A 22,570-nucleotide genomic window follows, 5' to 3' on the forward strand; every position below is an offset into this window, starting at 1 on the left:
GTGACACACTCACACACACACTCCGTGACACACACACTCTTTCACAGACACTCTCCCAGCGACACACACTCTCCCCGTGACACACACATACTCACAAACACACGCATTCCTAGTGACACACTCACACATACACACTCCGAGACACACACACACTCTTTCACAGACACTCTCCCAGCGACACACACGCTCCCCGTGACACACACATACTCACAAACACACGCATTCCTAGTGACACACTCACACATACACACTCCGTGACACACACACACTCTTTCACAGACACTCTCCCAGCGACACACACACTCCCCGTGACACACACATACAAACACACAGCCTCCTAGTGAAACACTTTCTCACACACACACACTTTCACAGATACACTCTCCCAGCGACACACACACACTCCGTGATGCACACGCACACATTCTCCCAGCAACACATACACACACTCTCTCATACACGCTCCGGGACACATCCTCTTTCTCTCACACACACACTCCTAGTGAGACACACACACACAGTCCCGTGACAAACAGATGCACACCCACTTCCAGTGACAGACACACACTCTCTCTCTCTCTCTCATCTCCCGGCATACCTATCAAGAGTCCCCCATGCACAATTTAAGTGCCTATCCTGCCCCCTGCATGTGCCTGCTACCCAACTGGCCTGCAGGGTAGCAGTGGGGTGCTTACTGCAGTCTCTACAGGCCCCCAAGCAGGAACTGCCCCATGAAAACTGGCAGGCCCACTATGGCCATGATTCATGCAGAACAAATTGGCTAGGGGGCAGCTATAATGTTTGCTATGCCAATCAAGTCTGTTACCCCATGCATCCCTCTTCCTAGGCAAGCGCCTCTGGCCTCTCACCTCATCTCCTGAGATTGGAAGCACTTTGGGGCAGGGAGCATGACTCGTGGGAATGTACAATACCCAGACTCACTGCTGTGTTTGAGAGGCCAGAGCAACTCAGCCAGGGACCATGTAGATTCCTCCATGACTTGGTGTCTTTCCCAAAGATCTAGCTCTGAGATCGATGCCGGAAGCAATGGGGGAAATTTTTTGGCTTGGCTTATAAGGGACGTCCAACTAGATGATCACAGTGGTACTTTCTGTTTTGGAAATCTACCACTCTGTAATATAGACAGCTGCACCCAGATGAATTGTTCTAGGCATTGTACACTTGTGAAATGGCAAACTGGAGTCTGTCTCCTCAGTGGCCTAAGAACGACTATACTGGGTCAGACCAAAGGTCCATCACCTCAGTATCCTGCCTACCGATAGTGGCCAATGCCAGATGCCCTAAAGGGAGGGAACCCAATAGATAATCATCACGTCATCCATGTCCAGACAAACAGAGGCTAGGGACACCATTCCTATCCATCCTGGGGAATAGCCATTGATGGACCTAACCTCCATGAATCTAACTCTTTTTTGAACCCTGTTCAAGTCCTAGTCTTCATCACATCCTCTGGCAAGGAGTTCCACAGGTTGACTGTGCACTGAGTGAAGAAAATCTTCCTTTTGTTTGTTTTAACCCTGCTGCCTATTAATTTCATTTGGTGACCCCTAGTTCTTAAACTGTGGGAATAAGTAAATGACCTTTCCTTATTCACTTTCCCCACACCAGTTATGATTTTATAGACCTCTGTCATATGCTCCCTTCATCTCCTATTTTCTAAACTGAAAAGTCCCAATCTTTTTAATCTCTCTTCATATGGGACCCTTTCCAAACCCTAATAATTTTTGTTGCCCTTTTCTGAACCTTTAGAATGGCGCCTTCTATTTGGAGAAATCAGGCTTTTAGACCATATCAATTGTCTGTTTACAACATAGGCCTGGCCACTGAAGATTACATAGGCAGATCATAGTTTAAACAGAGTTTCTGTCCTTTAACAAAATGAATAGAAATTAGTGGCTTTGACTTCACCCCTCCCTTACATGTGCTCAAAGAGCAGGAGCAACCGAAAGTGAAATTGACTAAGGTAATAATGAAATTGAATAGCCTAGTGCCACAGGTCACAGGGCGAATGAGGAAAAGCAGCCCATCCCTTGGCATCTTCAGCCAAATATTGACACCTCTGTCCAAAGTGCACAGCCCACCAGTTAGGGCCCTGCTGCTGGGTGGGTAACCTAAGGACAGAGCTCTTCTCCATATCAGACAGAAGCAGGCACTGAGCCTGTATCTCCCACATCCTGGGACGGTGGGCTGAACACTGGACTAAGGATGTTCAAGAAGACTAGTGCTTTCTCCTCCACTAGCTGGAAGTAAGAGCCAAACAAATCCAGAAAGAAAATAAGGTGTCCATTTTAACTGAGTAATTAATCCCTGACACAGTTTACCAAGTGTTGTGGGGGATTCTCCAGTACTGGTAATTTTTAAGTCAAGATCAGCTTTTGTTTGTTTTTCCGAAAGACCTGCTCTAGTTTCCAGGGTCAGACTGGACGATCACAGTGGACTTGAAATCTTAGACAATCTCTTGCTACTTTCTGCCAGCTCTGAACATTGTAAAAGCATGACCCAGGACTCCTCCCAAACCATGAGATATTTAGATAACAGTAAGAAGATGGTGGAATCTTTTTAACCACTGGGTCTGAGCCTTCAGGTTTTATGCCTTCAAGCTTTTTTTTTTTTTTTTTTTTTTGCAGACAGGAGAGCGAGATACTTACAAAAAAAAAAAAGTGAAGGTTCTCACCTGATGGGCAATTTTTAGCAGAACCACCAAATATCCCAAAACGCATAGCAGCTGGCAACATCAAGGTGCATAACTTTACACCCCCTCTGCATGACATCAGTGGGGCTATTCCATTACTTAACCCAGTTGATCAGTCCAGGCCGTTAGGCCCAGAGCCCCATACAACGGAACAAGCTGCATTTTACACCTGGCTTCAGCTTTCCAACCCTCCGGCATTTACTTTGTCTACACTACACAGCTTTTAGCAACACTCTTGTGTCACCACAGGGCCTGTGTGGCTAAAAGCGGGGCCTAGTAAATGCTGTTTGTCAGCACTTCTGTAGATAAAATACTTCCACTCGCTATCAGTGGGGTTCCTGTTGTTGACTGGACCGATCCTGCTGACCACAAGCCATTGACGCTGCTGCTTGCCACAGCAGCAAAACTTTTGTCTTGGGGTGGGGGAGGGAAATGTGAGGACCTGTGAATGCGTTGTCATTAAATTGTTACTGCAGACCAGAGATGGGGAACCTAAGGCCTGTAGGCCAGATCTGAACTTCGGAGCCCACTTGTACCGTGTGACTAAATGCCAGCACCAGCTCCCTGCTGCTGTGTGGGAAAGGGGGGATTATGGATCCTTGCAGGCCGGATCTAGGCAAGCCACGGGCATCATCCAGGCTGTGGGCTCTGCTCTGTCTGGTAGGGGAGGAAGTAGCTTTGGACCAGGGACAGCAGTGCAGGGAAAGTCTGTGCCCTGGGCTAGCATGCAGGCTCCCAATGTCCAGGAGTCCCGGCCAATGGGGGAGGTACCTACCAGTGCAGGGTAGTATGGAGCCACTTGTGCCCTCACAGGAGCTGTGCCAGGTAGGCACCCCACTCCCCTGCCCCCCTTCTGCACTCCCCTCCTCCCCAGACCCTACCCCCACACCTCCACCTTGCTCCTGTATCCACCCTCCCTCCCCTCTAAGAGCAGCACTTGGGCCGTCACCCAGGAGAGATTCAGGTGCTTCCCAGCTGATTAGCAGAGCACCCACAGCGGGCTGCATGTGTTTCTACTGGCGGTGCACGTCTGCACACACCTCAGTGCATATAACAACATTTATTCTGCACACGAATGGAACAAATTAGAGGGAACACTGGCCCAGATGCGCCACTCACAACCCTCTCCTGTACCCTTCCACCCACCCAGACTGCACCCCCATCTCCAGTCCACTCTCTGGCAATCCCTCCCACACTGAATCCCTCACTTCTGGCCCTACCCCAAAGCCTAAAGCCCCCGCCAAAAATGTACTAGCCTCAGACCCCCAGAAAAGTTAAACCAGGTCAGGGCAAAGTTCTGAGGCTTGGTACCTCCCTCAGGGATGAGGGGAATCCTGGCATGCCACATTGTGTGAGTGAGGCAAGCGTCTCTTCTGTTCTGCTGATCAGCTGCAGGCGGAGCGGTGGCTTTTCTTTGTACTTCTCACTTGTGTGTGGCCTCCACCTGACTCTTCTGTGGGTCAACAGCCCCCCTCCCCTTCCCAACCCAAAAAGGGCTTTGTCCACACTGGCCAGTTACTACACCCTAACTGTCTCTCGTAGGGGGTGTGAAACAAATCACTCACCGAGCGCAGGAAGTTTCAGCTCCGTCACTTATCAGTGTAGACCAGGGGTCTCCAACCTTTTGAAGCCCAAGATCACTTTTTGAATTTAAGTGCAATCCAAGATCTACCTCAAACCTAAATACCCTTTCCCTGCCTCCTTCCCACCCCCTTCTGAGTCCCCGCCCCTACTCACTCCATCCTCCCCCCCTTGCCCATCCTGCCTCACTTTCACCGGGCAGGGGCAGCGGGTTGGGTGCAGGCTCTGGTCTTGGATTAAGAATTTGGAGTGCGAGAAGGGCTATGAGCTGAGCCTGGGGCAGGTAGTGGGGATGCTGGAGGGGGGTTTAGGTGCAGGCTCTGGCTGGGTGTTTGGATGCAGGGGTGCTCGGGGCAAAGGAGGGGGTTTGTGACTGGGGTAGGGTTGCAGGATGTGGGCTCTGACTGGCTCAGGTGGCTCCTGGCTGGTGGTGCAGTGGCATTAAGCCAGGCTCACCCCTGCCCTGGCCCTACACTGCTCTCAGAAGCAGCCAGCAAACTCCCTCCATCCCAAGTCCAGTTGGGCCCCCCCCCTCTGCTCTGTGGAGATAGGATACAGAGTGAGAGAGGGGACACCTTGACATCAGCACCTCTCTTCTCTCTGTGCTGCCCTGCACCGCAAGCAGGAGGCTCGCAGGAGGGGCACTTCAGAGCCTCTTGGCCAAACCAGTCAGGATCCCCTGTCAGAGGCTCCAAGATCTACCAGTAGCTCCCACTCTACTGGTTGGTGACCACTAGTGTAGACAGTCTCAGAGCTGCGCCTCTCCCGGAGGTGGTTTTCCTGAAGCACTGGGGCAAGCTCTCTCCCAGTGCTGGGGCAGTCACATTAATGCAGCACGGGTAGAAAAAACTTTAATAGCACAGGGAAAGGAGGCTGCTAAACAAAGAAGAGGTGAAGCAGTGACCGGCTCACAGTTTCTAAGGGCACATCTACACAGCAGGGCTAAAGCTGAAATAAGCGATGCATCTTGAGCTCCATCAATAGCCTAGCATAAACTAAAATAGCTTATTTCAGCTTTTGGCACTAGCTACACCACAGGAAGTCTGAGAAAGAGCCCTCTTCCTCTAACTTCCCTTAAGCCTCCTACAAGGGTTACTGGAGGTGGAGTAAGAAGTCCTCCAGCTCGACGTTATGTCGAAATGACTGCTTGTCGTGTAGACGCAGACTATGTTATTTCAGAATAACATCCGTTATTCTGCACACACCTCAGTGCATATAACAACATTTATTCTGCACATGAATGGAACAAATTAGAGGGAACACTGGCCCAGATGCGCCACTCACAACCCTCTCCTGTATCCTTCCACCCACTCAGACTGCACCCCCATCTCCAGTCCACTCTCTGGCAATCCCTCCCACACTGAATCCCTCACTTCTGGCCCTACCCCAAAGCCTAAAGCCCCCGCCAAAAATGTACTAGCCTCAGACCCCCAGAAAAGTTAATCCAGGTCAGGGCAAAGTTCTGAGGCTTGGTACCTCCCTCAGGGATGAGGGGAATCCTGGCATGCCACATTGTGTGAGTGAGGCAAGCGTGTAGACGTACCCCTAAGTCCCTTCTATGGGGAATAAATAATTCTAGCAGAGGACAGAACACAGCCCTTCGTCTGGAAGTCAAAGCTAGACAGTTTAGAGTGGACATCAGGTGAAAACAGTTAAGCGTGAGAGTATTTAACCACTGGACCAACTTACCAAGAGCTGGGGTGGATTTTCCCACAGTGTCGGTTTTTAAATCGAGATGGGAGGTTTTTCTCTGCTCTAGTGCGAACAGGAATTACTTTTGGGAAGTTCTCTGGCCTATCTTATGCAAGAAGCCAGACTAGGTGCTCACCCGCTGTCCCTGACCTCAAGTCTAGTCTGCAACTAGGAAGATCAGCTGCCATAATGAGGTTGCTCAGGAGTGGGTTAAAATCCCCCCCCCCTCCATATGACACAGTTGAACTGACCTAGCTGCCAGTGTAGACAGCAATTGATAGCTCCTGGGGCAAGGGGCGGGGGAAACAAACGCAGCTAGAGGACCCCTCTCTCAATGGAGGTAGAACCTTCCCTGAGGTGCAGCGTGTTAGGTGGGGACAAACCCCTCGGATCTCTGATTTGCTGATAAGCTTTTAACATCAGCCCTGATGCTAACCACAAGGGTTCCAAACATGTGAGTCAGCCTTTGTAAACCTACAACAACAAACCCTGGGCCCAGCTGGGCCCCACTCAGGGCACGTTTGCAAGCTTTGCTGCACAGTCGGAGGGAGGGGGGAAGGGTCAGCCGCTTTCAGGGCTAGCAGAACCAAGGGCAGGAGTGGGGTGGGAGGAGGGGAGGGGTTAGTGGATAGTAATATTGGGAGAAATCCATGGCTCTCCCCCCCACCCCCAGCATCTCAAGAGGGGAGCAGGACCCATCTGTGTTCCATGCACTCACAGGGGGGGTGACTGCTGCCTCCCAGCCTGAGGGAGGTGCAGGCCACACATGCATCAGGAGAGGACGAGGCTCCACAATCAAGAGGAGAAACTGAGGAACTGCTACGGGAACGGCAGCTGGAACCACTGGACAGCCCTTCCCAGCCTGAAACCAACTGCCCCTCCACCAGCTCACATGCCTGTCGCCTCTTCCCACCCCTTTGCACCCCCATTCACCGGGAGTTTATGCCCCACCCTGGAAACTCTCATTTGAATAAAGCTGGGATGGTCGGGGCAACCCTGCCAGGGCTGCAGGGAAAACCCCAGCTAGTGTACAAAGGGGCAACCTTGCAGCGTGCTCCATGCTGCAGCTTGAACCAGACTCGCCCAGCTGAAATGGGAGGATTGTACGGTAGCTGATAAAAACCATTTCTGATGGAAAACTTCCTAGGTGGCAAATTTAATTTTCAAGTAAAAGAACGTTGCCACAGAAAAGGTAGGAGTTTTTCCCCTCCAAAACTCCAACACCCAAAAATAGAAATAGCTTGATGTGGAAAGACAGCCATGGTGCCTCATGGAAGTTGTAGTTTACTTTTCTCTTGTCCTTATTCTCCCCCTATGGGCTGGGGACCCTGGGCACACACCACCACCCAGGATACACCAAGGTTGACTCCCATGATGCACTGCCTTCCTTCTCCAGTCAGGCAGGACGGTAGTGCATCATGGGAAATAAGTTCCCTGGTTGGATGATGGCTTATAGATGAGAATAGGAGCATTAAGGCATTCAAACTACAATTCCCACAAAGCCCCGAGGCAGCATTTATAAATTTTTATTTTTTAGTTTATTAAAATTACCCAAAGTAAACAAAAAAAAAATCAACACACACGACAGGATGTGTGCTTGCCTTGTAGTATTCCTTGCTGGCCATGTGTGAGGCTGCCTGCCTCAGTTTCCTCTTCCACTTGGTTTTTTCTCTGGTGAAGGTGTCACGTCTCAGCCCTTGTAAAGTCACCTAGTTGATCCAGATTAGGGATGCTAAATATGGGTTAATCGAATAGTTGATGGGTCTCAGGACAGATTCCTGGTGGGCACCACTAGTTACCTCTCCTTGGCTAGGTGGCAGCCAAGTCCGCCTATAGCCACGGGCCGCCCCTGAGCATCATAGACCATCCATTGCTGATAAGTGTATTTATTTCTAAAGAGCAGGTTACCCAACCTCCCTTGGCAATTTAACCACCTTGACAGTTAAGAAGCTTTTCCTAGTGTCCAACCTAAACCTCCCTTGCTGCACTTTAAGCCCATTGCTTCTTGTTTGATTCTCAGAGGCCAAGGAGAACAATTTTTCTTCCTCCTCCTTGTAACACCCTTTTAGATACTTGAAAACTGCGATCATGTCCCCTCTTTTCCAAACTAAACAAGCCTGGTTCTTTCAGTCTTCCCTCATAGTTCATGCTTTCTAGGGCTTTCATAATTTTTATTGCTCTTCTGGGGGCCTTCTCCAAATCTTTCTTGAAATGTGGTGCCTAGAACTTGACTATTATTATAAGGGATGTCCCTTATCCTGCCTTCCTTGAGCTACAGCCAGGCTGGAGCATTGCATGGCCCAGGATTCAAACCCACCATGTTGCACTCCTCAGATAGATGCCCTAGTCACTAGGCCACTCCAGAACCCACTCCACCTTCCTACCTTGAGGATGACCCTTATCCTGACTTCCTGGTGCCTGATCCAGGCAGCCTCCTCAGAGTAGGGTGGAAGAATGACTCCTCACTTCTTGCTCACAACACTCCTGTTGAACAACCCTGGGGCTACATCTACACTGTCGGTTTTGCTAGCAGTGAGTATGCAAATGTGGTGCAGATTAGCATATTGCCACACCTCATTTGCATAAAAGGTTTGCTGATCTGGAGGGGGAAAAGGGTTTTTGTGCAAAAAGAAAACATCCGCACAACTTTTTCCTGCAAAAACACCTGCATAAATTATGCAAACGAGGCATGGCAATATGCTAATCTGTGCCTCATTTGCATACTCACTGCTGGTAAAACTGACAGCGTTGATGGAGCCTGACACCAGAGACCTACAGAAGAGAGCAGGGCCATTAACTCTAGCCAAAGAGGGCAGTTGTATTGACTGTAACCCCAGCTCACGCCATCCTGAGATAAAGGGTAATGGTCAGTTCTCAGAACAGAGAGAGATAACTAGTGGTGCCCACCAGGAATCTGGCCTGAGTTTCATCCTACAACACACTGTTAACCTGTGGAACTCCCTGCCAGAGGATGATGTGAAGGCCAAGACAGTAACAGGGTTCAAAAAGAACTAAATCCAATTCATGGAGGATAGGTCCATCAATGGCTATTAGACAAGATGAGCAGGGATGGTGTCTTTTGCCTCTGTTAGGGGCTGGGAGTGGGTGGATCATTTGGTATTTGCTTGGTTCATTCTCTCTGGGGTACCTGGCATTATCCATTGCCAGAAGACAGAAAACTAGGTTAGATGGACCTTTGGTTTGACCCACGGTGGCTGTTATGTTCTCAAAATACCTGAACACCTTTGGGGATCTTGAGTTAAGTGACTCAGCATCAGATCCAAGGAGGGGCCAGTGCAGAACTGGGAGGCCCCAGTATTGCCCCCTCTCCTCTTGGGCTGGTGCAGCAGCTGAGGCTGGAGGAGGGGGCTGGCTCAAGGTGCCAAGGAGCCAGAAGGAGGGCTTGGTTATGGAGCAGGACACCACTACTCAGTGCTGCAGAACACAGGACAGACAGAAAACTCATTGGGATACTGAAATTCTGGTCAGGCTGGAGGAACGGCACCTGCAGGAATGCTCCATTTTCTTTTCCAGAAAAAAGACAGTGGCAGATGCCTGGGCCTTTACACAGTGTAGATCAGAGCAGCACATCAACAGGTCTGAAGTAGCGCAGCAGCGTGGGATTAATCCACACCTCCCGCCACTAGCAGCATGCTCTGCAGCGCTGAGGAAACAGAACGCTATGCAATAGGAACAGCCGCGCAACAGACGGGTAATGTAGCCCCCCCCGCCACAAACCAGGCGCACGGCGAGCCCAGCTCGGAGGCCTAAGCCTGCCACCAGAGCTCAAGGAAGGCCCGTGCCCTGAACAGCACCAGGCGCTTAGGGGAGGGCAGTTCTTCCCAGTTAAAGGGTGTCTTATCGGGGATTAGTTTAAACTGGCTGCTTATTGATTTCAACTAAGCTGATGGGTGCCTGGTTAAACCAGAGGGAAACCCCCTTCTGGTAGGGATGAGTCCTGGTCTGTTACGTGGCTGCAGTTTTCTCCTGAAGCCACGGTTCTAACTCTCAGGAGAGAGGGATTCCCCAAGCACGGAGAAGCGCCTGGCCAGCGTGAGAGCTTCCCTCATTTCCAGATGAACTCTACCTGGAGGACTCTGCGCCCTCAAGGAATCTCCTCATCCTTCTAAAAGGTCAGAGTGGAAGCTGCCCAGGAGAGGACGTGCGGCATAGCACGGGCTAGAGCCAGGCACTCCGTGATCCCTGACATGACCCCAATGACATGGGATTGACTCCACTGCAGTTTCTTCATCCTCACCCATTTGCTCTTTAAGCTGCCGCATCTGGGAATTCAGGCTGTTCAGACCCGCTGGGGAAGCATCAGCGCCAGTTACGCTGCTTTCGGCCTTCTAGAGAGCGTGGGTTTCTTCAGGCACGTCGCCAGCGGGGCTTTTACCTGTCCTAGTTGTCTGTCCAACACAGCCCACCTCCCTCCCCTTTTCTGACAGGGCAGGCGGGCAGCCCGCTGAATGACATCCTCTGCCTTTGGAGTCCTCCTCTGTGGCCGGTGCTCAGGTTGACGGTGGTGTCTGGACCAGCGCAAGCTTCTTAGAAGGTAGTTAGGCTCTCAACGCCTCTTCACTTCCGGGGAAGCGAGGAACCGGAATAGCCTTGAGATCAGGGCTTTACTGGCTCAGCTCAGTTACAGGCAAAGCAAGGAGCAGCGTGTGCGATGGAGAGAGGTGCAGCTCACAACATAAAAACGGCCACACTGAATCAGACCAAAGGTCCCTCTAGCCCAGCGCCCTGTCTGCCGACAAGGGCCAGTACCAGGTGCCCCAGAGGGAGTGAACCGAACAGGGAATGATCAAGTGATCCCTCCCATTTCCCTGGCCATGACTCATCTGCTGCTGGGCCTTCCAACAAGCCATGGCTAGAGCTAGGTTGAGGGTCAAGGGTTTGAAGGTGGCTGGGGTGACTGACATGCCTGAACACCCATCAACCATGATCCCTTCAGAGCTGCATCAAGCTGGGCACCCAGAGGGGTCACATGGGGCAATCTCAGCCAGACCGTGCGACATCCGCAGGTGACAGGAGAATCCCATGGCAGGCAGAGACCCTAGGAAAGGGGGGCAGGGAGAAAGGAACACAGCTTGGGAAAGGGATTGTGGGGAAACTAGAGAAGGCCGAGGAGAAACAAGAGGAGGCCATGGTGGGAAGCAGCCCAGGCTGCTAAGGTGTTTTTTGCAGGGTTCAGAAAGTGAAAGAAAACAATGTCCCCCACTTCCCCGCCCTGCAGGGGGAGGGAGAAAGAAGGAGGAACAAGAGCTAGAGCCTGTTGGGGGTTGGAGCAAAGGAGGCTGCATGTGCGAAAGACATCGGGGAGCAGGGCACATGGAAAGGTGTGGGCAGCAAGACACGGCAGGAAGGAGAAATGTGGCTTGGGCTTTGTCTGTCACTTTGAGCAGGGAAAAGCAGACGCACATGGAGTTGCAGCAGGGCCGCAGAGTGTCAGGGAACATCTCACGCTCCTCCAAAGGGACCACGTGGGAGGGGACTGGCGATTGCGTCCAAGAGGAAACTGGCAACCCCAGAGGTGAGTCTCCCATGGCCTGAAACACCCAGTGCTGGGCTGTAGAGAATGCAATTAGGCCACTTGCAGAAGCTGGGGGGGCGGGGGGGGAGGAGAAATAAGGGAGGCTGTTCCTTTCTGGCAGCCCGAGTTTAAGACCTTCATCTGGTGTGTGTTAGCTGGGGGGAAAAAAGTGCTCCATTCATCAGTGAGTTGAGTTGCGACAGTTCTCAAGGGGGATCTCCAATGCCAGGGTTACACTGCCATCACCTGGCCATTTGGGGAAAGAGCAGGAATGGTCAATTTCACGCTGATCCATTTCCTTATCCCTTACCTATGGGTTGGGGCAAGGGTTACCCACGATAACAGAACCAACGTCTCTGAGCAATGAGAGTGTGATGAAGTAGATCCACTTTCAGCAGAGGGGGGCTGCTGCCCAGCAAGGCGTTGTTTACAGCTGTCTCCTCTTCCAATTCACGCTCATCTTCCTGTCTTTGTTTCTAGCAAGCGGTCTCTGTACTCCTGACCAGCTGAGAATCCTGTTTCTCCACTTGTTCACACAGGGCCAGGAAGGCCAGCTCCATTTCTTGCATTCACATAGCTTCAGGGGGTTCCCTATAGACCTTCCACACCCCAGCTTCTACTCCCGGGTTGCAATTGGCAGTCTGTCAACAAGAGTGTCTGCATTTAGCACATTTGAGTCGGGGGGGGAGGGGGGGCGAGCTGGAGCCCACACCACACAGAAGGGGAATACGACAAGTCACTGCGATCCGCAGTACAGATGACAACTTCCCCTGCACAAGAATAAGGAACAAGACGCAGCCATGCTGGGTGCCCAAGGCCTGAAGTTAAACCGAGGCTAAAATGGAAGGAGACTGACAATCAAACAGACTGACAGAGACAGGGAAGGTGAACGAATGGCTGTTTGTCAATGGAAACATGCCACAGAGAAAGCAAAGTTCACCAGTAAACAAAGTAGGAGAATTGAAGTTGCAAAATCTCTAGGCTGTTTTTGAAGTGACTCTAAGGAAAAGGCATCTATGAATAGATCCTGCTTAAAATAGCCGTGCATCAGGGAGACCAAAGGCATCCGGATCTGGGACTTAAGCTCATGTAGGATGTTACTACTTAACTTTTATATAGCTTGCTAGTGCTCAGAAGCCCTTTACACAAAAGGGAGGGAGGCGGGGATGAAAGGGAATAGTTACAGAACAGGCAAGTGCCAAGGCTAGGAACAAAACTCTCCTGGTTTCCAGTTCAGAGCCTCCTCTGCCAGGTCATATCCCTCTACAGAGCATTACCTTGTAAGTTTACATGTCTCTAAAATGTGACTGCAAATGCAGGAGGGACCAAAGGACCCAGAGTAGCCATAGCAAGAGCACAAGCTTTACAAAAAGTCACCGCATATGGTGGAGTCTCCATCACTCGGAAGCTTTAAATCAAAATTGGGCATTCTCTTGCATCAAGATTGCTCAGGCCCGGCCAAGAGGGTTGAGCTGGAGACTGGAATCCTTGCCGCCCAGTAAATTTAACTTCTCAGCAATTTATATACATTAAATGCACAAACTGGTTAGCACACCCTTAAAAGGGAAAGGGGAAAACAGGTTTGTGCTTCAAAGACAAAGCCTGAAAGTTTTGCTACACTGCAGCATGGTAGTGCCTAAGGTCAAATGGAAAAGGGGGGCATTGTGTCAGGCATGGTACATAAAGAATAATGGTTTCCAGATCCAGTAGTCTAGTGCAGCTGCCTCAGCTTCTCTTTGGAATGTCCTTTTTTCCCCCCAATCAAGTCCATGTGGCTCAGGTTCATTCATCCTACTACTGCCACCAGCAGGAATGGGGACTCATGGCTACATCTCTCTGTGTCTGGAGGAGCTGCTGGTGTGATCCTAGCTGGAACCCCATCACCCTTCCCAATGCTGCATTCTGCTCACCTGGTAAGTCTGCTTCTGAAAAGAATACTGCAGAAGCAAGGCAGCAAGATATCTGAAAGGGTATGTTTTTTATTGCCCTGGCTTAAGAAGTTTAATCTGGCTGCCTGAGACCGAGGAAAGATCTTGATGAAGCTCGGCTGCCCTTTCCAATACAAGCTTAGTGACCTCCCCAGCAAAAGAGAAGGCAGACTCTTCAGCAAAAGAGAAGGCAGATGCTCTGGGCTCTGTACCCCTGAGACTTCTAAAGGTGAAACCCAAGCAGAAAGAAGTGTGCAGGCTGCTCAGAAAAGCCCATGGGACAGTACCTACATACACAGCTGTTTAAACAGCCCGACACAGAACCAAAGCTGCTGCTGCAGAGACTGTGTGTGCAAATGTTTGAGGAAAGCAGATGACCCCGTGGATTGGCACTGCTGACTGCCCTCTTGGATGATGCTGCACGAAGGCAATGTTTTTGGAAGTGGCAAATGACTCAGGACCCAGGCTCCTTTTCCAAGGTGATTTAGATACCTCAGACTCTAAATCCCCATGGCTTTTGAAAGCATTCCTTTTCTCAATTGCCATCTCTGGGCCTGCTTCCCTTTCATGGCTTTGTCTCTTCCAACTGAGCTCTTTGGGTAGGGACTGTCACTGTGAATTTGTGCAGCGCATCATGCAACAGGGCTCTCCAGGCATTACTGTCATGCAGCCCCGCCTGGCTCCTCTTGGCATTCAGAACAGGGAACTAGCTGCTTCCAAAGAGAAGATTGTTTGGGCAGAAAATATGTCCGAGCAGCACGTCCAGCTAGATAGTAAATATCCAGAACAATGTGAAACAGGTATTAAAAGGGGAGGGGCTAAACCCATTCCATGTACATTGGTAGATGAGTGACCATTTAGAGGGGCTGGGATACTGAGCATCTTTTTGTGATATTTGTTCAGCACCTTGTGCCCAGGGGCCCTGGCCCATGATTGGGGCTCCTAAATGCTGCCATAATAAACTATTCCAAAGTGAATGGAAGGGGCTAGTGAATTCTCATTGTTCAATGCCTCAGTTTCCACTGATCCCTTCAGAGGGAACCTAGGCTGTAGCCGTCACGAACGTGTTGCTTCCCTATGCTGTTAGACTGATAACTCTTCATATAGAGATGAGTGCAATGGAAGTGAGATTTCCCCTCCACATTCACGTTAGTCCTCAACAAGCCCAGGCAAGAAAGATTTCAATGCCAAAAAGCTTGCTTTTGGGCAAAGTCAGGAGTCCGGGGAGACAAAAGTTTGGAAGGAAAGTTTTGACATGAGCTCAGCCTGAATGAAATAGAGGTTAAGAGGAAGGAAATAATTCTATGAAGAGCTCACAGAACCAAACAGCAGCTGCAGGAGTCAGACGACACTGGGTTAGAGCCTCTTGCTTGCTCTTCCTACCCAAACCCCAAGTGAATGGATGAAAGGAGCAGATGAAAAGAGGTTAGATTTCAGTTAAGCATTGGACCTAGGAGTGGAAGGGCCTTCTGAGGTCAACACACTAGGTTCTCTGCAATCACAGGAAGCCTGTGATGATAATCCCAGTCATGAACTAGTCTAGCACCATCACTGTCCTTTAGCTTTAACAGCTCTTCTCCCTCACTGATATTTATACCCCTGATGTATTCAGAGACAGCAATCCATCTTCTTCCCTCAGCCACCCTGGTTTTATTAAAGCTGAACAAGACAAGCTCTTCCATTTCCTCTTGTAAGCCACATCTCTAATCACATCCAGTCCTTCTCCACACCTGGTCCAGTTTGAATTCATCCATCTTGAACCTGGATGACCAGAACTGCCTAGAGTGTTCCAGACATCTTTTACCCTGCTTCCTTCTGTGATATTCATTCTTCTCTCTTCTGGAAATCATCTTTCCCCGATTCATTCTACAACGTCATTTGCCTTTTTCACAGCCACATTTGGCTCATAGTCCTCCCACAATCAGCTATACACCTAGGCCTTTCTCCTTTTGCTATTTCCAAACTGAGCTTATAGCAGATTTTATTAGTGCATGATCTTGAACTTCATACTATTGCATATCATCCCATTTCTATTAGTCCAGTTCTAAAGGTCATCCAATTCTTGGTGTAGAATAGTCCACTCCTCCTTTTCATTGATAATACTTCCCGACTAATCTCGCGCCTACTCCAATTTTTTGTTCCAGGGTCATTATTTGAAAGTCATTCCAAACACTTGGCATTAGCATGATCACATGGCCACACTATTAAGCCTGGTTTAAGTGGTAATGACACAAGAGGCAAGGTAAGTGCCTGTCCAGTCACTGATCTGAAGGGCAAGAGACGACTGTGATAATCTAGTAACAGGCCAGAGAACTACCCCAAAATGTTTGTTTGAACAAGAGCAGAGAAAAAGAGCATCTAATCTTGAGTTAAAAGTGGCCAGTCATGGAGAATCCACCAGAGGCCTTGGTAATTTATAAATGTTTAATTACATTCAGTTAAAAATTCAACAGGCAGATGGTGCTAAATTGGTGCAATACCTCAGCCAAGAAAGGCAAAGAGATTTGAGCAGGACATTATTGGCTAATAGCCCACCTCTCCTATACGAGTTCAATGAGGCAGAGAAACGAGGGCAACGGTACCTCTGAAAAAGACTCCAGCATGGTGGTAGAGAACTTTGCAATATGGCATGGTAGCAGAGAACAGTGTAGGATACACAGAGGCACCTTACCTGATTCCACATGCAGAGTGATTACGTTTAAGGCCAGAGGGCACCATACCATGTAGCGATAGCTCCTTTGTATCGCAGAATAAACAGTCACAAAGTTAAAGTATTGCAGTCTCAGAAAACTACACAATTGCACACCACAGCCAGATAATAGGTCAGAAACAGGCACAAGGAGATGTCTAAGGAAAGGGTAGGGACAAATGATGCTGTAGAGACATACCAGCAGTGAGCGCTTTCAGCTTGTGAATCCAGACTCCTGGGAGGTGGTGGGGATTTTAACTCAGATAGCAGTAGTATTTGGTTCTCTCTTGCTCCATCCCCCAGAGCCACAAAGCACTTCTCGGCTTCAGTGCAACTGCAGCTTTGCTTCTCTGCTAAAAACCCCCAAACAAGTTTCAGTGAAATCCAAGGTAAAAAGGAGCTAGTGAAAGGAGCCAGCCTACAGTCTCCTAAAGCATGCAAAGGACGTTCAGCATTAGAGGTACCTCTATGGAGTTGAAAGATGACCTGCAGAACATACACAACACGCGCTTCGTCTTTTACTTCTTCACAAGAGCCTGAAGACTCCAATCATAGAACCAGCAGGACTCTGACAAGTGAACCAGCTTAATGGAAAAAGGACAAGCTAAATATGTCCAATAATTTGCCTGGAATGACTATGATGCTCCTCCGGTCACCTGAAGGATGACAGCAGTGAAACTAGGAATCTGAGTAGGCCCATTGACTTGACTCCCCTTTCCCCACACAAACAACGTGCAGACCTGATACAGTGTTTTCTTTAAACTTTTATTCCAAAAATCCACCCCCAAGAAACAAAATATTTCCCTTCAGAGGCTGGTATCTTCCCCCCCTCCCCCACAAACATCTCTCCTTTCATGTGGTAATATGTTATGAGCAAAGATTCTCTCTAAAACCAGTATTGGAGAATGCTTAGAAGAGAAAATAAAAACAAAAAAAATTCCAACTAGCTCCCCCTCCCTTTGCCCCCACATCATAACCCCCAACCCAAAGAGCATAAGACTTGTTTTCTTTTACCCTTAATGCTTACATTTAATTTTAAAGCACAAATGTTGGAGATGGACTCTAAATCGCCAACAAAAAAATATATATTTACAATATTTCTCTGGGGGAAAAAAAAAAAAAAAAACACAAACCACAACCAAAACCCTTTAAACCAATAGTGACTTTCTTCAGGGAGTTTTATTTAGGGAGCAAGGTTTGTTTTTAATCACTAAGTGATTTCATATATATATATATTTTTTCTTCTTTCCTTTGTGGATTTTCATCCCTTGCCCTCCAAGGTGGTGGCCAGTTACAGGAATGAGTCTCACACCTGTGATTTTTAAGTCTCTGAAGCCACAGACTTAGCGGAGGGCTGTATGAGAAGGCTGTGAGACAGCAAACTTAAAGACTGACCACTTCCTTCACCCATCAATCAGCTCAACTCCTCCTCCTGCCTACCACGGACACCCCTGGTGCACTGATCCACTCAGCGCCGAATGCATGTGATGGTAGTTAAGATGCTTTTGTATTTCAAACTGAAAAGCCAGCCCAGAAATCTTCAAAGGCTGGAAGGTCCCCCAGGTCAGATGCACTTAGATCTCCTGCTTACAGCTTCCCCTGCCTTCCTTTAAAAGCAACAAAAATAAGTAGTTCGATTCTTCTGTTTTCCACAGGAGTAACCAAAAACAAAATGGCAGAAAGCTTCCACTCCTAGGCCAGTGAGAACAACAAAGAGGGCTTTTGTGTGTGTGTCCAAAACTCTAATCAACTGTGGCAAAACTCCCATGTACCGAGGCACTGCGGAATTCATCACACTTGCGCGTTCCAGTCAGCAAGCAAGCAGGCTCAGGCTATGGAGGCCGGGGGGGAGGGGGAAGCGCAGCGCCTGAACCCCCAGTGGGGGTTCAGTGGATCTAAACAAAGACATCTCCCACCCCCAGCCAACACTGCAGCAGCAGAAGTCATTGGTGCCAGAGCATTCAGAGCCAGCAGGCTGCGGGGAGAGCTGGAGGGGTGACAGCTGCTTCTGCCTCCCTTATTGCTTTTGAAGCAGTGAGGGTGCATCTGGTCGATTCTCCTTTGAGGTTTCACAACCACTCGTCCCTCCCCTTTTCCTGCTGCTTAGAGAGTTCCTTTCTCCCCTGCAGGGCTGGAGAGGGGTTGGGGGAACACGTGGCAGGCTGGTTTTGTGCTATCAGTATGCTGAGAGAGGGGGGATTTGGGGGGCAGGAGGAGGGGAGGAAGAAAGCAGAGTGCAAACTGTGCATTAAACATCGACAAGCTCAGTCGGGGGAGCGTCCAATCACTCGGCAGGGAGGGGGGAGAGAATAACAATGACCCAAAATAAGATTCCAACCTTTCTTTTTAAAGTGCAAAAAGCTCTCTGCTGCCCAAGAGAGAGGGTTCTTTGGACCGACCATTCATTGCAAAGGAAAAGCGGCAGCTGAAGGGGTAGGGGGACAGGGCCAGTCACGCCCCTCTCCACATTGCCCAATTCAGGAGCCGACAGCGACGCGCTAGGTGGCAGGATGGAGAAGGAGCCTCTCCTTTGGCTGCGGCATCCCAAGAGCGTTCAATGACACTAGCCTGCCTGACGGGGGTGGGGAGAGCACACAGCCTACGCTGTGCAGGATCTAGAAACCCCTCTGGAGTCCTCCCTGAGCTCTGATGGAACTGGCGCCCTGCAGGCCCCCCACCCCTCACCCTTCCAGAAGGCCTGGACGCTCATCCTGAGGGGGCTGTGGACAGATGATGCTCCAAGCAGGCCAGCGCTGCTCTGAAGCGGAAGCTTGGCTGGCCATGGAAGAGACACCTAGGCTTGAGCGCGTACGGCCATGGGGCTCTTGCTCACCACATGCCAGCTGCCCCCCCGACACATCAGCAGGAGGTAACCCCGGTCACTTTCACTAGGCCAGGCGAGAGGAGGACAAGCGTCAGGGCAGAGACGTGGCATGCGTGCGAAGTAGGACAAGCCGCAGGGCCAACAGCGACACACATGGCAGTGGCACTGGAGAGACTGAGCACGCTTGTTTCAGCCCATCCAGCTCCAGCCCCTTTTCCGGGGCAAAGCGCTCCCCTTGCCCACACTCGGCAGGAAGTGAAATCTGTTTTGGGGTGCCACGGGGGGAGAAAAGAGGGGCACATTTCCCTGTGCAGACACCTCTGCACAACCTCTGACAGAGCAGCCAGGCTGCAGCGCGCGCCCCTGGCCACTGCCCATTCCTCCTCAGCTATGGGCCAGCCTGGCAGGACCCCTTCCCCTGCTGAAGTCCCAGGAAGAGAGAGGAGAGACAGTGGCATCAGACTGGTTGATGCCCTGCCTGCAGAGGTGGGTGATGGAGGAGTGCAGGCTGCCAGCCTCACAGCAGGTCAGGGCTGGGGAGGAGGAGCGGCTCTCCGAGAGGGGTGGGATGGGATCTTTCCTTCTCCTCAGTCTGCCTGGGGTAAGTCTCTAGCTGATTTTCTGTATCAGCTTCTCGTCGGACAGGCAGTAGAGGCTGCTGATGGACAGGTCTGAGATGAAGTGCTCGCAGGCCTTGCGGGTGATCTGCTTGCAGCCTCGCAGGTCGATCAGGGTGAGGTTGGAGATGCGCCGCAGGTACAGCAGGGACTGGTCTGTCAGCTTATTGCAACCTTGGCAGGAGAAGAGGAGACAGGGTTTACCGCAAAGCACTCTATCTCTGCCATGAAGGGCCCTGCACACCCCACAGGAAGCTGGCACAAGTCTGGCAGGGGGCTGGGGCAGCTGGAAACGTGGGATAGGTTAGGGGAAGGAGCAGTCCCTGAATTTTAACCTTTTCCACCTGCCCTAGAGTGGATCTACACCATCCATGCTGCAGCTGTCAAGAGGGAGATGGTGAATTCTGGTCGCTAAGGGAAACCTTGTAGATCTGGCTGGTAATTGTCAGCCAACGTGTGTCAGAAAAGGCTTATTTCACTAAATTCAAGTGTTCCATGGGGATAAGTTTGCTTAGTGGAAAGCTGCCTGGTTTCCAAGAGCTCTCGTGCTTTCCTCCCACACACCTGGTCACCTGCCACAAAACTGGGAACGCAGCTTGGCCCTGCCAACCCCGGCACAAGCGAGGAGTCCAGGCTGCATGCCCGAGAGCCTGAAAGGGCTGCCTGGTGTCCGGGCAGCTTGGAGAGTCAGCTATCAGCTGGCACTTTGATCTCAATCTTGCATGGAATGAAGGTTTTCGTCTGTTTGGACGTTCCCTGCCCCCCCCCCCCCTCCAGAATGGGAATGGTGGGTTCCAATCAGCCCTCTTAGGGCTAATGACTTAATGTGTTGCTGCTGGGGGTCACTCAGCCCCAGTTCACACATCCTTCAAAAGCTGGGCTGTGAAGGCCACGACTGAGCCAACATGGAAACTAACCCTCCTCCTCTACCACTGGCCCCCAGAAACATGGACCCCCACTGCAGCAAGGGTAAAGGAGGGCAGAGCAGTGACCCTGTCTAGCATAATGCAGGGCACCGGCGGAGGGGTGCAGAGGTTGCAGGCACCTGCCATGTTGATCTCTGTGAGCGAGTTGCGTGTGGAAGACCCCACGGCCGTTAGGAGGTTGGCCGACTGGTCCGTAAGGTGGCTGCAGTGACTAAGGTCGAGACGTGAGAGCAGGGGCATATGGCGGATAATAAGCCGGAGCGTGGCATCAGTGATGTCCAGGCCAGCTAGCCGGAAGTCTGTCATGTTGCGGAGTTTGCTGCGATTGTCTTGACCTGCAGAGATGTGTGGAACAGAATCAGGTCCTGGCCAGCCCCTGCGGCATTCCCACCTGGTACAGGCCAGCACCTCCCACTTCATCGCCTGCCCTTGAGAGGTGAACTTCTGGTAAGTCAGTGCAGCCCAACCGCCCCACAAACCTACTGGGGACCACAGCCCTAACACTGATCCCCAGGAAAAACCCTATCCCCTGCCAGCCACAGCTCTCACCCCACTCTCTGAATACCCCCCTTGCTCACCTCAGCCCTGCCTCCATGAACACCACGCCTGGACACCCTCCTTGCGAACCACGGCCCTGCCTCCCTGAACACTGCCCCAAGATCCTCCCTTCTGCAACCACAGTGCCCACTCTGGTGCAACCCAGGAGCCAACATACTGGGTTTGTCTGTTGGAGGCGTGAGCAAGTCCCGAATCTGAGGGTCCTTGATTCCTACTGCCCACCGAAGATCGAGGGTCCTGAGAAGGGGGCAGCTGGAGGTACTGAGCGCACAGACTGCAGACCAGGAACAGCCTGCTAAGATGAGGTCTTTCAGGCCTGCAAGGAAGAGGGGGAGCCAGTGAGTTGGAAGATACCTGATCTTCAAAACATCCCTTTGTCCACAGCCCCACCAACACACTCCAATGACTTCACTTCTCTGCTGCAGGTGGGGGCTAGAAGGCCAGGCTGGTGCATACACAGAGCCTGAAAACCCAGCTCATCCTGGTAAGGGTAGGGCTGTGGAGAACTCCTCTTCAATGCTGGGGAGATGGGGACACAGGGAATTAACTGCCAGGGCTGACTTCCTCATGCAATTCAGGAGATCCACAAGGACTCCTGAGAGTGGGTAGTGCCACAACACGCCCTGAAGATAAGAACATGGCAGCAATACTACGTTACACAAGGGACACAGGGTTACGCCCCCCATGGGCAGGCGGGCGGGCTGACTAGTCAGAGTAGTGGTGGGGCTACTGGACAAACACAGCAGCTCCACTTTACCCTTGGCATCACAACTCACATGCAGAAAAGGTTAACTCCTCCCCCCTCCACAAGCCCACGCCCCGCTGACCTGGCAGCCTGTTGACAAGCCAGGTGAGCTGTTTTTTGGAGATATTGGTCCAGCTGAGGTCGAGGCTGACCGGCTGCCTCTTGATGATGCCGCTCAGGGCCTGGGGAGTGATGGACTTGCACCTGCTCAAGTCAATCTTCGTCCACAATCTCTTGTCACAGCACCTGATGCAGAGAGACAACCAAGTTGGACAAAAGTGCCCAGAGCCCCAGCGAGACAGACCCAGCAGTAACCTGCCAAAGCCCAAACCAGGGCCGGGGGACTGGCTGTGCTCATTAGACCTCTGCAGACTCTTAAAGGGGATTGTTCCCATACACCCCCAGCTCCTCTCTGTCTTGAGACACATTCCAGCTTATGCTGGAGAGGAGCCCAGCTGTACAGCTCACTCATCAGAGCAGAGGCGTTAGGCTGCTCTGGGAACCAGCAGCACGGCAGTCAGTTCTCTCAACATGCTGGCTACACTAAGGACAAGGGATCACCAGGAAGAGAAGCAATACTGGGCCAACAGCTAACAGGTCACAACCAATGTTCCCTCTAAACTTTTCCATCCACATGTGGAATAATTTTATACGCACCAAGGCATTTGTGAATGTGCACCACCACCAGTACAAACAATACATCTAGCTATGGGCGTGCTGCATTGAAATCTCTCCTCAGCGCCCAGCTTACAGGGAACATG

At 50.9% G+C, this 22,570-nt stretch overlaps 1 protein-coding gene and 1 long non-coding RNA gene across 7 annotated transcripts in view; one reads left to right on the forward strand and one right to left on the reverse strand.

Moving 5' to 3' along the window:
• The first annotated feature begins 10,042 nt into the window (after positions 1 to 10,042).
• LOC142829278 (uncharacterized) lies at positions 10,043 to 17,271 on the forward strand. Its single transcript, XR_012903715.1, has 2 exons — positions 10,043 to 10,541; positions 11,395 to 17,271. It is a non-coding gene; the product is annotated as an uncharacterized LOC142829278 (long non-coding RNA).
• Positions 17,272 to 18,844: 1,573 nt separating this feature from the next.
• Positions 18,845 to 22,570, reverse strand: part of KDM2A (lysine demethylase 2A) — a 79,181-nt gene continuing 75,455 nt past the window's right edge. For all 6 annotated transcript variants that reach the window (XM_075928563.1, XM_075928562.1, XM_075928561.1 and 3 more), the window contains 4 exons: positions 21,892 to 22,055; positions 21,222 to 21,380; positions 20,626 to 20,841; positions 18,845 to 19,754 (listed from right to left, as the gene is read on the reverse strand). In XM_075928563.1, the coding sequence (XP_075784678.1) occupies positions 19,573 to 19,754; positions 20,626 to 20,841; positions 21,222 to 21,380; positions 21,892 to 22,055 (721 nt within the window). In that variant the 3' untranslated portion in view covers positions 18,845 to 19,572. The remainder of the gene's footprint in view (positions 19,755 to 20,625; positions 20,842 to 21,221; positions 21,381 to 21,891; positions 22,056 to 22,570) is intronic.

The sequence above is a fragment of the Pelodiscus sinensis genome, chromosome 4, assembly GCF_049634645.1.
Source record: "Pelodiscus sinensis isolate JC-2024 chromosome 4, ASM4963464v1, whole genome shotgun sequence".
NCBI classification, from domain to species: Eukaryota; Metazoa; Chordata; order Testudines; family Trionychidae; genus Pelodiscus; species Pelodiscus sinensis.